This window comes from Hemiscyllium ocellatum, chromosome 12 (genome assembly GCF_020745735.1).
Source record: "Hemiscyllium ocellatum isolate sHemOce1 chromosome 12, sHemOce1.pat.X.cur, whole genome shotgun sequence".
Taxonomy (NCBI): Eukaryota; Metazoa; Chordata; class Chondrichthyes; order Orectolobiformes; family Hemiscylliidae; genus Hemiscyllium; species Hemiscyllium ocellatum.
In genome coordinates, this window is record NC_083412.1 from 86,758,735 (window position 1) to 86,774,619 (window position 15,885).

General features: G+C 41.0%; 1 protein-coding gene across 1 annotated transcript in view; it reads left to right on the forward strand.

Moving 5' to 3' along the window:
- LOC132821193 (pneumococcal serine-rich repeat protein-like) overlaps positions 1–15,885 on the forward strand; it is an 83,757-nt gene that overhangs the window by 60,369 nt on the left and 7,503 nt on the right. Inside the window, exons 6-11 of the mRNA XM_060833837.1 lie at positions 1,206–1,469; positions 5,775–5,887; positions 8,004–8,223; positions 9,581–9,718; positions 12,152–12,289; positions 14,051–14,122. Of these exons, the coding sequence (XP_060689820.1) occupies positions 1,206–1,469; positions 5,775–5,887; positions 8,004–8,223; positions 9,581–9,718; positions 12,152–12,289; positions 14,051–14,122 (945 nt within the window). The remainder of the gene's footprint in view (positions 1–1,205; positions 1,470–5,774; positions 5,888–8,003; positions 8,224–9,580; positions 9,719–12,151; positions 12,290–14,050; positions 14,123–15,885) is intronic.

Below are 15,885 nucleotides of genomic sequence, written 5' to 3' on the forward strand. Positions count from 1 at the left end.
CTGATACTTGGGATACTGTGGCAAGTAATTCATTGCCTGACTCCTTGAAGCCTGCCAACCAAGTCAGGAGGATGATAGAAAATTTCCCATTTACCTAGATGGATGTAGCTCCAATGACACTCAACAAGCTTGACACCATCCAGAACAAAGCAGCCCACTTGATTGGCACCACACCCACAAGTATCCACTCCTTCTACTGCCAGTGCTCAGTAACAGCAGTGTGTATTATTTTCAAGATGCTCTGCGGAAAATCACCAGAGATCCTTAAACAGCACTTTCCAAACTCAGGGCCACTTCCATCCAGAAGGACAAGGGCAGCAGAAACATGGGAACAGCAGCACCTTCAAGTTCCCCTCCAAGCCATTCAACATCTTGACTTCCCCATTCCTTCAGTGCCATTGGGTCAAAATCCAGGAATTTCCAACCTAAGGGTATTGTAGGTCTATCTACAGCACATGGCCTGCAGCGGTTCCAGCAGGCAGCTCGTCACCACCTTCTTAAGGGCAACTAGGGACAGGCAATAAATGCTGACCCAATTTTTAAAAACTGGCCTGTTGCTCTATTGTCTAATACAAATCTCCTGCCCTTTTCCAATATCTGTGCCAATTATTTCCATCCAAATAACCCTCTAGAGTGTTTCAGTCGAACTTGCATTCATCACAATTGAATGGAGTGGATTCTCAGCCCGAATTACTGAACCAACTACAGACTGTGTGGGAAGTGTTTTGTCACATCACCCTGCCTTTGTTTAGCCATAATGTGGAAGTCTGGATCAGTGGTGCTGGAAGAGCACAGCAGTTCCCTTCCAGCACTACTGATCCAGAATCTGGTTTCCAGCATCTGCAGTCATTGTTTTTACCAGGATGTGAAAGTGCTAATGTTGGACGGGGTTGGGCAAGATCAGAAGTCATGCAACACCAAGTTATAGTCCAACAGGTTTATTTGAAATCGCAAGCTTTCAGAATGCTGTTCCCTTGTCACTTTGGCTGAGGAAAGGGCAATGCTCAGAAAGCTTATGCTTTCAAACAAACCTGTTGGACTATAACCTGGTATAGGGTGACTTTTGATCTTGCTTTGTTTACACATTGCTTTAAAGCTATGTCTGATAAGGCATCAATGATTTTTTTAAAAAATGGATTGTTTTGCCTGACAATGATTAATTGCTGATGTTTCATTACAGATAATCTTGTGGTTTTGTTTTGCAGAGCCGCTGAACTTCATTCGTATTAATTTGATATCCGTTCAAAGTGAAACAATTTCCATTACCTGGGACACAAACAATGTTGCGGAGCAGCTGACATTTTCTGTCACAATTACTGTAGTACAGTCAAATACTACTGAGCAGAGTAAGGAAACTGAGGAAAAAGCAGCCACATTCAATATCCTCAAGCCTGACATAGAATATCTCATCACAATTGAAACAACAACGTGTGGTCAGCTGCAGTCTATCACACGCAGAGTCAGGACAAGTAGGTTTCTCAATGCTCCCTGTTGCAATTGCTTATTCTGCATATTGATTAGCCTTTATAATGGGTTCCTGAAGCTGCCTACTGAGGCCGAGCTCAGGGTTTCATTGTTTTAAATCAGGATTAACATTGCTGACAATTAGATGAACAAGGAGAAAGTGAGGTCTGCAGATGCTGGAGTATCAGAGCTGAAAATGTGTTGCTGGAAAAGCGCAGCAGGTCAGGCAGCATCCAAGGAACAGGAGAATCAACATTTCGGGCATAAGCCCTTCAATATTCCTGATGAAGGGCTTATGCCCGAAACGTCAAATTTCCTGTTCCTTGGATGCTGCCTGACCTGCTGCGCTTTTCCAGCAACACATTTTCAGCAATTAGATGAACAACTCAACATGCAATTCTATTGCAGACTGAGTGTGCTGGAAGCGGCGCCAAGGAAGTTTTGATGCTTATATTTTATTTTCCTCAGTATTGTTACATGTGAGAATGTTGTAAATTAGACTGAAAAGTGAGAAGGATGGAAGTCCACACAAAAACAATGATGCATGGGTTCTGGATGATCAACTTGCCTTGTTTAAAGTTTTTTTTAAAAGTCCTTTAACTGCAGTTAAATCATGAATATGGAACATTCACGCATCATTAAGTTAGCTTCAGTTGCTTGTTGCTAAGACCAAGTTGAGGGATCTTGATATGGGTTAAAGCTATAGGTTTTACTTAATTGCAGGACCCAGTCAAGGCTAACCCTGGTGCTCTTGCAAGGTGGATGTCTGGAGGGGTGGTAGTTAAGTTGGGGGGGGGGTGGGGGAACTGGTGCGGAGTGGAATGTTAGTATTCTGTGTAACTTTCTCTCGTCCTGTAGCATCGGGCTGCTCGTGGTGCCAGATTGCATTCCCTTAAGGAGCCAGCACTCTCATCAACTTCCAAAACGTAAAATTAACTGGTGAAGTGGAACTGTTACACCACTGACCTGGTCCTCCTTAGACTGCTGCTGGTCACCCATTCCTTTTGGAGGGGCAGCTGTACAATGGTTGGAGTAGGGACCAATAGCCTCTTGGCAAGTCTGAGCTTGGAAAGACAGAAGAGTGGCCCAGCATTGGAAGAAAATACTGGAAAAATTACTCTTCAGCTTTGTCCAGGTCTCCTCCGTGAGTTAGATGCTTGCACTGATCTGCCAGGGCAAAGCCCTTCAAAGGATTAGCAGTTGCTGTCACGGTAGGCAAAACATAGAACAGTGCAGCACAACCACAGGCCCTTCGGCCCACCATGTCTATGCCAGCCATGATGCTATTCTAAACTAATCCAACTCCCTACACAAGGTTGTATCCCTTTATTGTCTATCTAAGTGTCTTCCAGACATTAGGAGAGGCGATGGCCTAAGGGTATTATCACTGAACTGTTAATCTAAAGACCCAAGTGACCCAAGGCTGATAGTGTAATGTGAACTCAGTAGAATCTGGAAGTAAGAATCTAGTGATAACTACGAATTCATTGCCAATTGTTGGAAAAACCCACCAATATCCTTCAGGGAAGGAAACTGCCATCCTAACTCGGTCTGGCCTACATGTGACTCCAGACCCATGGAAATGTGGTTGACTGTCATCTGAGCAATTAGGGACAGACAATAAATGCTGCCTTGGCTAGTGACGTCCTTAACCCATGTATGAATTTGAAACACTTACCATCTTCTGTATAAAAAACTTGCCTCACACATCTCCTTCCAATGTTCCCCCTCTCACTTTGAGCCAATGGCCCCATGTACATGACATTTCCACCCTGGGAAATAAGACTCCAACTCTCCACCCTATCCATGCCTCTCATCATTTTATGTACTTTTATCAGGTCAACCCCCAGCCTCTGACACTTTAGTGAAAACCATCCAAGTTTGTTCAATGTTCCTTGTAGATTGACTCTATATATGTAGGACAAGTAGGTTAGATTCCAACCATCTCAGCTGGCTGGATGGCTGGCTTGTGATGCAAAGTGATGTCAATGGTGTGGGTTCAACTCTTGCAATAGCTGAGATTATAACGAAGGACTCTTCTCAGCCTCTCCCCTTGACTGAGATGTGATCTTCAGGTTAAACCACTACCAGTCATCTGTCTCTGTTGACAGAAAGAGACCGACCCTATGGTCTGTGGGACTATAGCACCTTTACTTGATAAGGATGCTGTAGTGACTAGCTGAGAGATTAGACATTCTAACACAGAGGGTACGTTCTTTTTGTGAACTTTAGGATGCAGGGGATCTGGTAGGTGAGTGAATTTACTTTGCCTCTCAGATCAGCATGGCACAAAAATATGATCAAATTTTGATCTTGTAATGAATTTTCTCTCCATTGAAATGGCTCTCAGATGGCAGTCGTTTCATGCATTATGGAGAAAACCCTAGTATGCTTGGAAAGATTGATGTGCTCAATATTTTATCCTCACTAATACTCAATACTGGAGCCTCCCAGGGGCGCGTACTCAGCTCCCTACTATACTCACTGTATACCCATGACTGCGTTGCCAAATAACAGACTAATGCCATTTACAAGTTCGCTAATGACACCACTATAGTCATGGTTGAATCTCAGATGGTGACAAAACAGACAGAAGGTGGAAGATCTGGAAAAATGGTGCACTGAGAACAACCTAGCTCTTAATGCCAGCAAAATCAAGGAACTCATTACTGACTTTCATCAGAATGTTAGTCATACCTCTCCTCCACCCCCCCCCACCCTACACATTAACAGCAGAGAGATGGAATAATTAGAGAGTGTCAAGCGCCTGGGAGTGGTCATCCACAACAAGCTTTCTTGGCCTCTTCATGTGGACGTACTGGTTACAAAGGCTCAACAACGTCTCTTCTTCCTCAGGCAGCTGAGGAAGTTTGGCATGATGGTAATGCCAATGGCAATACCTTTGCCAACTTTTATAGGTGTGCCATTGAGAGCATTGTGTCTGGATGTATCACTGCCTGGTATGGCAACTGTACCATTCAACCAACCATCGGAGACGGTTACAGAGAGTAGTGAACTCGGCCCGGACAATCACAAAGGCCAACCTCCCATCTATAGAATCCATCTACCAGGCCCGCTGTCAAGGAAAGGCCGCCAGCATTCTTATAGATCCATCCCACCCTGACAATGTTTTTCTATAGCCTCTACCATCGAGGAGAAGGTGCAGAAGCCTGAACATATACACCAGTTGGTTTTGAAACAGTTTCTACCCTGCTGTTGTCAGAATACTGAATGGACTCCCAAACTCTTAATATTCACCTGTACCTGTGTTTTTGCCTTTGCTGCTGTCTACCTATTATTTACTTATCTATGCTACTTAACTCCATGATCTGCCTGTATTGCTCGCAAGACAAAGCTTTTTTTTACATTAAAGTGTTTTTTTAAATTTTAATTTTTGATCATGAAATCATTTCTACCCCATGATCAAACAAAAAGACAACCTAAGCTAACAGACCACCAGCATGCTGCCTCTGTCTACAATGCCAGTTTTAAGACAAAGCTATTCACTGTGCCTCAGTATCCGTGACAATAAATACAATTCAATTCATGCCTGTGGTCTAACAATCTAGAATCCTGGACTAATCATCCTCAAAAACAGAAAAGCTCAGCAGGTCTGGCAGCTTGTGTAGAGAGAGATCAGAGTTGAAGTTTTGTGTTGAGTGACTAGAAGATTTTCTAGTCTATGATCCAGAGAAATTTGGGTGCCCCTGTGCGTAAATCGCCAAAGTTTAATATAAAAGCAAGTATAACAAATAATTAGTAACACAAATACAACACAGATGCTACCAGACTTACTGAGCTTCTCCAGCAATTTCTGTGTTTGTTTCTGACTTCCATGTACCTTCTGGAATGAAGTTTTAAAAAGTGTCATGATATCATGTGCATATTGTGAGGGCAATTGAGTACCATAGTAGGGATTCAAATAAAAACAAACCTCTGTTTTTCTCCTGAGGACTAAATGTGGAGAGGTTGGTTCCTCTTGCAGAAGAATCTAGAACTAGTGTTATGGTTTAAAATTCACCAGCTGGCCATTTGAAATTGAAATAGGGTCTTTTTTTTTCACAGAGATTCATGAGGCAATGAACAAAACATTTTTAAGGGAGAGGTGGGTAGATTCTTGATAATTAAGGGGGTGGAAGGCTATCAGTGGGGAGCAAAAAAGTGTAGTCAGCTGATCTTTGATGAAGCTATTAAATGACAGAGCAGAGCTGAGAGGCAGAGTGGTCTTCTCCAACTCCTACATCTTAAGTTTATGTGTTCATACGAATCAAATTCATAATTATGCAAATTGCTCACCTTTCTTTTCAAAGTTGCCGTTGTGCTGGAAGTGTCAACGAGAATTACAAATGTGGAATTTGAACAAGATCTTGAAAATAAACAAAGCGACAAGTTCAAAGACTTTGAAAGGAATTTCATTGCTGAGGTAAGTTATTCCCTCGCTTCGGAGGAATACTCACTTTGGGCCCCCTTTGAGTTCTGCTAAGTCGATAGCTCGTGATCCCATGATCCCACAAACTCTCTCCTTGAAACAGTGTTTGAGGAAGTTGTTGATAGGTTTTTTGAGCAAGGATGCTAAGTCATCAAGATAGGCAGGAATGTGGGTTTGTGATTGCAATCAGATCAGCTTTCATCTTAGAAATGTCACAGCAGACCTGAGGGTTCAAATGGCCTTACCCTGCTCCTTAATATCATGTTGTATCCTTGTATGATTTTAATGTTACTTGTGTAACATTTTGTCGCATTGTAATTAACAACCTGTCTACTGACACGCCTTGTTCTTTGTTTCACAATGTTTTCGGAGTCTCCCCTTGAAAGCCTTGAGGGAAACCTTCATTTGGGAAACATCTTCAGATATTTACCATTTCCAATCCTCTCTCAACTCCCTGATATATAGAGGATATTGTTACCAACACCCCCAATCTGCTTTGCAACCAAGACAGAGCACCTTCAATAGTATGGAATTCCCATAGCACTGCACCAAAAGATCCACCTGAATCTCTCAATGGGACTTCCGTTTTTCCTTTAATCATTGACAGAATGAATATGTTGCTGGCTGGACCAGCATTCATTGCCCATCCCTAATTGCCCAAAGGTCAGTTAAGTGTCAACTGTATTGCTGTGGGTCTGGAGTCATATGCAGGCCAGACCAGGTACGGACAGCAGTTTCCTTCCCTAAAGGGCATTAGTGATGGGTTTTTTTTTCATGACGATTGACAATGGATTCATGGTCATCATTAGACTCATAATTCCAGACTTTTGAAAAAAAAAATTCAAACCCCAGTATCAGCCATGGCAGGATTCAAACCCAAGCCCTCAGCACATTATCTAGGCCTCCAATTAACAGCCCAGTAATATTACCACTAAGCCATTGCCTCTTCACTTGAATGCATAATCCCCTGACCAGGATGCAAGAATGTTTCCCATTTGGCCACCACCAATTTGATCAGTGTCTGTGGCAAGAACAGATAAATTAGCATTTCAGTTTTCTACTTATGTTAAAAAAAATTTAGAAAAAAGAAAAAAGATCCTGTGCAAACTCCACTAGACCCCACTGATGCTTCTATATCCCCATTTATCTCCTAACTGGAAAGGATGTCAAAATAACCTTACAACTCAGTTATCCTGAAAAGTACTTTTCCCATTAGATAAAGTGCTTGTAAGCCAATGTTTACAAATTGAGATCCAGCACAAAACACCATTCATATAATCATTTACAGCCAGGCAAAAATGACAATTCCTTGTTTGGAATCAGACAGTGTAATGACGTTTTTTAGTTTCTTTTCATTGTTGGCTGGACGAGCATTTAAAGCCTAAACCTAATTACCTTCAGAAGATGTTACCGTCTTGAACCGTTGCAGTTGGTCTGGTATAGGTCACATCCACAATGACTTTATGGAGTGAATTCCAGGATTTTGACCCAGCAACAGTAAAGGAATGACTAACTAGCAGTCTCAGAGTATACTGGAAAATTGAAAATATATAATGTTTGGCTGTGAAATAGATACCTGAGGTGGTTGCAGTTTTGACAAGAATTCAAATTTAACCAATAAGTTTAAACCAAGTCAAGATCATGAATGGCTCCAAAGAAAAATTGCAGGTCGTGTTCCCCTGCTGCCCTTGTCCTTCCAAAAGATAAATGGTGCGTGTTTGGAAGATGCTGTCAGAGGAATCTTGGTGAAGTTCTGCATTGCATTCATTGCAGTTACATCATTGGCATCCATGCAGACAATGATAATCTACAACTAGCTCTGTATCAAAACTTCCTGCCATTTCACATCCTGTTATTACTGTGCTGAAGTTTGGCATCGGATATGTGTCCACAATTGGCTTTGCTTTTGAACCAGTAATTTTGCAATTCTCAGACAAACAAGTTGAAACAGAGTTGAGAAGCCCTCCAATTTCATTCATTGGAATCAAGCTGATAGAAAGAAGTCTTGTCTGTGAATCTTCCAATATTTAAAGGCTTTTTGTGATGCTCATATACTATGGGGAAAAGAAAGAGACAAATGTTGGAAATGGATATTTGCTTTCTCTTTCAGCTGGTGAGTGGATTCATTGAAATTTTCAAAGAATTATACAGAAGAGGAAGACTTAGAATTAAAATTAATTCCATTAGGAGTGGGAGTGTACTTGTGGATTTTGAGGTTACACTGTCAACAAATGTGACTGCCCCTACAGCTACAGTTTCAGATGTGCTCACTAAATCTTTAAATGCCAGCGAAATGTTCAACGTGGATCTTCAAAACACAAGCATCGTAGGTAAGGAATATAAATGCAAGCCTTTCCACCAATGACTTGATAAAACTTGACAAAATATCAAGCATAATGTACTTTTTAAGTTGCAAATGCCACCTGAGAGTGTTATGAATTTGAAGGTGTGTGCTGTACCTTTAAGAGAGAGTGAATCTGTTTTGCACTGAGAGCTTACAAGCACCTATGATATGACTCACCAGCAGTCTCAGAGTATACTGAAACATTGAAAATACATAAGTTTGGCTGTGAAATAGATACCTGAGTTGGTTGCAGTTTTGACAACAATTCGAATTTAACCAATAAGTTTAAATTATGACCCAGGATGCTTGTAGGGGATGTAAAAAAAGAAGGCATTTTGAATGTCAGATAGAGTAATTGCCATCGACAGAGTAATTGCCATCAAGAGAGAGCAAGAGAGACAGGGGAGAAAGAGAGAGAGAGAGAGGCCCAAATGATTGAAACACTCTCTTTCAACGATATCTTTTTCATATGAAACATCTTCACAGTAAAAAGCAAAGACGACAACCCAGGGGGATGCTGGGAATAGTTAGAAAAATATTCTAAATACAGGAAAAGGTATGGTTCAGAAGGAGGTCACTCTTTCCATCAAATCTGCATTGGTCTGGAATTAAACTGACACCCTGATCCCATTCTCCAGCACTTGATTCATGTCCCAGCACATGCGGGGCATTCACATGCATATTAAGACACTTCTCACGAGGTGGAAGTTCCCATTTTTGTTTACCTTTTAGACCCACAGTCCTCTGAGAGAGTACATTATTTCTGCTTTGACTCATTTCCTAATCATAGCTCTATCTAAATCACCAATGAAGAAATTTAACAACCAATGCTTTCTGGGGAAGAGAATTCCACTGTGTAGCATATAACGCACAGTTAATTGCCCATAAATCTGACTTATTTTCTTAGCTAGTTTGATTGCATTTCCACTGAAGGCACTCTGTCTACCATGGATTTTATGTCAGGACCCTGATAGATTTTCTATTTATTTCAAGATTGCTTTCGCTTCCCAACAATTGCTGTTTGTCCAGGTAGCCAACAATATTATCACTTCCCCTATTCTAGATGAAGATGCCGATGAGCACTTTGAATGCTCAGGAATGAAGAAGGGCTTATGTCCGAAACATCGAATCTCCTGTTCCTTGGATGCTGCCTGACCTGCTGCGCTTTTCCAGCAACACATTTTCAGCTCTGTACTATTCGATGTTCTATATTCTATGCTATAGTCCATCAGGTTTGTTTGGAAGCTTGTATTTGGTTTTGTGAGAAAGTTATCAAGTAATAGTCTGGTAATTCAGCACTTCGAATATTTCAATCAATTTACTCTGTGTATGTCTTGTTGCAGAGAGGGACAGCTGCCAGTCAGGGTTGAATGACTGTTCAGCTAATGGAATATGTATTAGACTGAATGCAACTTATACTTGTCAGTGCAATGCTGGCTTCAATGACACCAGCCCCAATACACCAGGAAGGATCTGTGAAGGTAGGACATTGCCTGACTTTAACATGACTTGAAACCATCGATTTGAAGTAAATCGTTGCTCTTACTGAGAGTTTTTATTCTGTTTCTTATTTCTGACATTGATGAGTGTCAGACGGGGAGAAACACATGCCTTAGCCACCTGTACAAACACACCAGGGAATTTCACCAAGGAATAGCTGTTTAGGGGGAATGAAGATACCAATCCGGCAAACCCAGGAACTCAGTGTACAGGTACAGACCTGAACAGTTTAAGCTATGATTGGTAAGATTGTAAGGAATGTGAAAATGTTTCTAAATGAATCCCTGTGATATTAAATTTTATATTATAACCACTTCACTGCTATTTTATAACTCCTGTACACATTTAAAATAAATGGGAGAATGACTTCTTAAACTAATGGAGTATTGTCAGGAAGAATGTCATAAAGTAATAAGGTGGATTCTTACAGGGCTATGGTGAGGTTTGTGGCTAAGTTAGATTACTTACAGTGGGGAAACAGGCCCTGCGGCCCAACAAGTCCACACCGACCCACACCCCTACATTTGCCCCTTACCTAACACTACGGGCAATTTAGCATGGCCAATTCACCTAACCTGCATATCTCTGGACTGTGGGAGGAAACCAGAGCACCTGGAGGCAACCCACACAGACACGGGGAAAACATGCAAACTCCACACCTGAGGCAGGAATTGAACCCAGGTCTCTGACACTGTGAGGTAGCAGTGCTAACCACTGTGCCACCGTGCCGCCCATGGCAATCATGTGTGAATTCCAGTGAGGCCCATTTCAATGTCAGAAACAACTCGGTGCGTCTTTTATGCATTTGCCAAGTTTTTCATAAGGCAGAGTCAGTTGCCAATTGATTGGAATTATTGCTTGGCAATTGCTTTCTTACAGCACACTTTGCCTCATTAATATTTAGCTTTCTGGCAATTTGGGGATAGAATCAACCAAGAGGTTCATCATAGGAATGGTGGAGGTAGTGATTAAGGCAAGTTTGTTAAAAAGTTACAAGGAAGCTTTCTCATCTTCATGTCAAAACAAATCCTCCAAATAATTTGACGCAATAGACACTTAGTCAAGAAAGTATAACATTCAATCCTCCGTTATGAATGGAATGTATGTGCTTTACAACGGTTGGAATTAGGATGTTTTGTGTGTGTGTGAAAGGGATGTGGATTTTCTTTCTATTCTAGGAGCATATATTTAAATTTAATGTATTAACAACAAGCTTTTGTGAGTTTAAACTAGCAAAGGTTATTCATTCTTACACATGACTTTAGAAATGTTATATTTAGCCTCATACACCACACACATACAAAGATTGGACACAAGTAATGTTAATGCACCTCCGATCACCTGTGTGACAGTCTGGTGGCTCCTAATTTGATGATTTAAAATTGAAGTGCGGGTTGTATAAAGTGAAGGAATCACAGCAGCTTCTGCGCAATGACACTCTTTCAGTCTTTTGCAAAAGCACCAAAAATTCATCATCTGACATGCCTGCACTGGAACTGACAACAGAATCTAGTCATGGACCTTGCACCAGAGTGTGCACAGCTAAATTCATGGACAGGAGATTCTTGGAAACATGCATCAGATTGGAAGACCATGGGAGTTGAATCTCACCCAAAATCATCAGTTTAAAGTAACTTTTACTCTTATTGATAGTATTGATCTGTTTCTTGTTTCATACAGTGACGAGTGTCAGACGGGGAACTTTGCATTAGCATTAGCTACCTGCACAAACACTCCAGGGAATTTCACGTATAGCTGTTTAGAGGGAATGACGGATACCAATCCGGCAATACAGGAACACAATGCAAATGTAAAGACCTAAACTGTTTAAACCAATAATGTTGAGAAAGTAAGGAATGTGAAATGTTTCCAATTTCGTCTTGGTGATATTAAGATGCGAGTGAATTCTCTTGTGTTTATCTTATGGTCATTTCATTGCAATCTTGGACCGTAAGACTGTTAGACATAGGAGTGTAAGTAGGATATGAGCCCATCAAGCCTGCTGTGCCATTCATCAAGATCATGGCTGATCTCCTAACCCTCAACACCTCTTTTCTGCCTTATCCCCAAAACGCTCAAGTCCCTTACTAATTAAAAATCTGTCTCTCTCATTCTTGACTCTGTTCAATGATCCAGCCTCAACAGCCCTCCACAGATACTCTGCCCTTTGAGAAGAAAACTCCCTTAATATTTTAAAGTAAGTGGATAAATAACTTGGTTGGTCTTATACAGGAATGTCAAGAAGAGTGTCATGGTGTCACAGAACAGAGAACACAGAAAAATACACCACAGAACAGGTTCTTCGGCCCTCAATGATGAGCCGACCTGTGAACTAGTCTAAGCTCATCCCCCTACGCTATCCTATTAAGTAACTTTTGCTTGAACTGATTATTGTGATCTGTTTCTTGTTTCAGACATTGACGAGTGTCAGACTGGGAACCATACATGTTCTGATTTAGCTGTCTGCACAAACACCCCAGGAAATTTCACGTGTGGCTGTTTCCAGGGCATTTTAGATTCCAAACCATCAAACCCGGGCACACAGTGCAAAGGTAAATACTGGAACTGCTTAAAGCAGGATTGATGAAAATGAGTGTGTGATCTGGGGAGATGTTGGGGTAGTTGTCTTCTAGTTCAATGTAGAGTGTGTGAGGTATTACAGAAGCAGCACCTGATGTAACTAAAAATATGTTACATTGTGAAAGTGCCAGTGTTGGGCTGGGATGGACAAAGATAAAAATCATACAAACATCAGGTTACAGTCTAACAGGTTTATTTGGAAGTATTAGCTTTCAGAGCGCTGCACTTCTGAATATGTTGTCAATGTGATGCATAACAAATAGTAAATACATCAAATGATTGCAGGTCTCAGCAATTCCTCAGCCAACAGATCCAATCTAAGGCCTGAGGTCCAGCCACATCCACATGTGAATTAAATAACTCACCTGAGGAGGATGATGCTTCACAATTATCCCCATCTTCAATGATTTGAGATCCTGGTGTGTGAGTGAAAGAAAAAGGTTAAAGCATTCACAGCAATTTTCAGCCAGAAGATTGGAATTGACAATCCATCCCAGTCTCCTTCCCAGGATCACGGATGGCAGCACTTATCCAATTTGACTCACTCCACATGATATCATGTAAATGTTCTGAGTGCTGACAATATTCTGGTCAGATGAATAGCAATGATACTTTTTCTCCAAAACTAGTCCCCAGCCCAGTTGTTCTAGTATAATTACATCTTTCTGACAATGTGGAAAATTGCTCAGGTATGTCCTGTCCCTAAAAAGCAGGACCAATCTAACCCAGTCAATTACTGCTGCATCAGTCTCATGCAATCATCAGCAAAATGATGGAAAGGATCATTAATTACTGCTATCAACTAGCACTTACCCCCACAATAATCTGGTCACTGATGCTCACTTCGGACTTTGCCAGGCCCACGTTATTCCTGACTACATTAAAGCTTTGATCCAACCAATCACTGATATTGGCAAATGTCCACTTCATGTGATGTCACTTTGGTTACTAATGATGCCAAAATAGTTTTAACATAAGAATGTCTCTCACAAATTTTAAGTCTTGCTCTATTCAAGTCCAAACACATGCTGCAGAGGGTCACACATGCAGAAATTTTACTTGATAATCAACGAAGATAATAGGTTGACCTCACGACTATAATGTTACCTTGTTAATGTGAATATCAAAAAGGAAATTAGCCATGTAACTTCTGTTGTCCAGCATTGAGACAATCTGGAGTCTCAGTGAGACACAGGTTACAGCATGGATCTGTGGGAGAGGTTACTTCAGGGTTCTCATTCGTCTCAAAATACTGATAATCCTCTTTGAACATGAACAGTTGTAAACTGGAGCGAGTGACCATGTTGCTAATTCTATTTGAATAAATAATCTTGCAGGAAACATTTGGCCTTAGCACAAAGTAAATGATAGATAATGGGAGAGCACTGAGTGAGACCGTTTGGCACTCTCTGATTGTATTGGGTCCCCCCTGCTCTTTCAAACTTGCCCTGATTTTTTTTCTAATTTTCAGATTGGATATCCTATCCCCTTACAGATAATGCTTTCCAGATTTTAGGCATTCATTGTATAACGAAAACTGAATTTGCCCCTTTAATTTTCCTTTCTGTTTTGACTCCACCTGGTTCTCTTTAGGATTGACTTGCCACCAGCCAAGACTAACATGTACCGAAATAGAAACTGCAACTGTACCTTGTCAATGCAGAAGTGTTGGGATTGCATATAAGGAACTTATCTTGATTATTGACTGACCTGTCCTTTTTTTGTTAATGCAGATCCGAATAACTGCTTCATCAATGAAGATCCCTGTGCTGTGTTTCAATGTTTGACAAATAATAGCTGTCCCTGTAAGTACTTTCACCCTCCCTAGTCTTGCAGTAGAAATGCTTTCTTACTTTGGAATTTGCATCCTACCATTTGTCCTGATAAAGGCCAGACAGAAAGCTTCAACAGCACATTTCTTTTGGCAGCAATGCGAATATAAATTGTTGTTGTTGTACTTTTTAAATTGGAAGGCCGGGAGTCACTTTGTCAAGTCCCATTACAGATCACCCTTTTGCTTGATCGTTCCAGTCCCTGCGACAACAGTACCTTCAATATCGGGTCAATATTTAGCTTTGAAAAATTCTTTTGTGCTTATAACCATTTTGCGTAAAAACTTTGAAACATTTTAAAATGTGGAGATGTTTGTTTGAAGGAGTTACTTTCTTTGTTCATTACAAATAATGGCACTGTAGCCTGGCCAATGCTTATAAATTAGATTTTGCATTCAGGATTTTTTTTTTAACATATCAATCTGTTTGTGTATGTTGTGAAGCACCTTTTATATCCAAAGGTGGAACTCGAATCTGGCCTTTCTGCCCCATAGATAGGGATACTATGATAGCACCACAAGACTCCATTAGGTTTTCACCTTTGCCCTCTAGCCTGCTGTTCCTGTAATTGTAAATGCCTGTGCTGTAGACCCCTCAAATCCACACCATTGTTGACTTCTGTATTTTCCCTGCTAAGACCCTGCCTCTGGATTTCCCTCACTGAGACCTTACCTCTCCCCACATTTCTCACCCACTTTTAAACTCTCCACTAAAAATAAGTTTCTGATTATTCTGTTCATTTGCCTGCCTTTCCCAATGGCTCTCAATTCTTAAGAATTGTTAAGCACATTGGAATTTGTTCTTCGAAAAAAGCTCTACAAATGCAAATTGTGGAGCTAAGTGTAGTTAAAAAAAAGTCCGAGACACCGTAATGTTTTTAAAAAAATGCAGATGCTGGAGATCCGAATTGAAAACAGAAAGTACTGGGGAAACTCAACAGATCTAACAGCATCTGTAAAGACAGAACCAGAGTTATCAGTTAGCCCAATATTTTGACACTTGGTCAGAACTGTTATTTATCCAGTTAATTCTCATAATCTGCAGGCTGTCAAATGGAAAGAATAAAATGTAGTCGGTCAAAATGCCATTTCTTCTGAATTAACAGTTCACAGAATCAAATCCCATTCCAGGAATTAGAATCAGACAACATGGAAACAGAGGTAGAAGTGGGTACTGCAGATGTTGGAAATCAGAGTCTAGACTAGAGTGGTGCTGGAAAATCACAGCAGGTCAGGCAGCATCCGAGGAGCAGGAAAATAGATGTTTCGGGCAAAAGCCCTTCATCAAGGCTTCCTGCTCCTCAAGTGCTGCCTGACCTGCTATGCTTTTCCAGCACCACTCTAATCTAGACCTCAATAGCCTTCGGTCTAATCAGTCCATGTCAAACGTACAGTCCATGCCCCAAACCAAACTCATCCCACCTGCCTGCACTTGGCCCATATCCCTCTCAACATGCCTTATTCATGTACTTATCTAAATGTCTAAACTGCACTCATCACTTCTTCTGGAAGTTCATTCTAAACGCAGACCACTCTCTATTTGTAAAAAAGCCCCTCATATCTTTTTAAAAATCTTTCTTCTCTCCCCTTAAAAACATTTCCCTTCATCTTCAAATCTCCTAGCCTAGGGAAAAGACAACTGCCATTCACCCAAGCTATACTTATTATTTTTTAAACCTCTACAAGGTCACCTCTCAACCTCCTACACTGCAGAGAAAGATGTCCCAGCCTATCCAG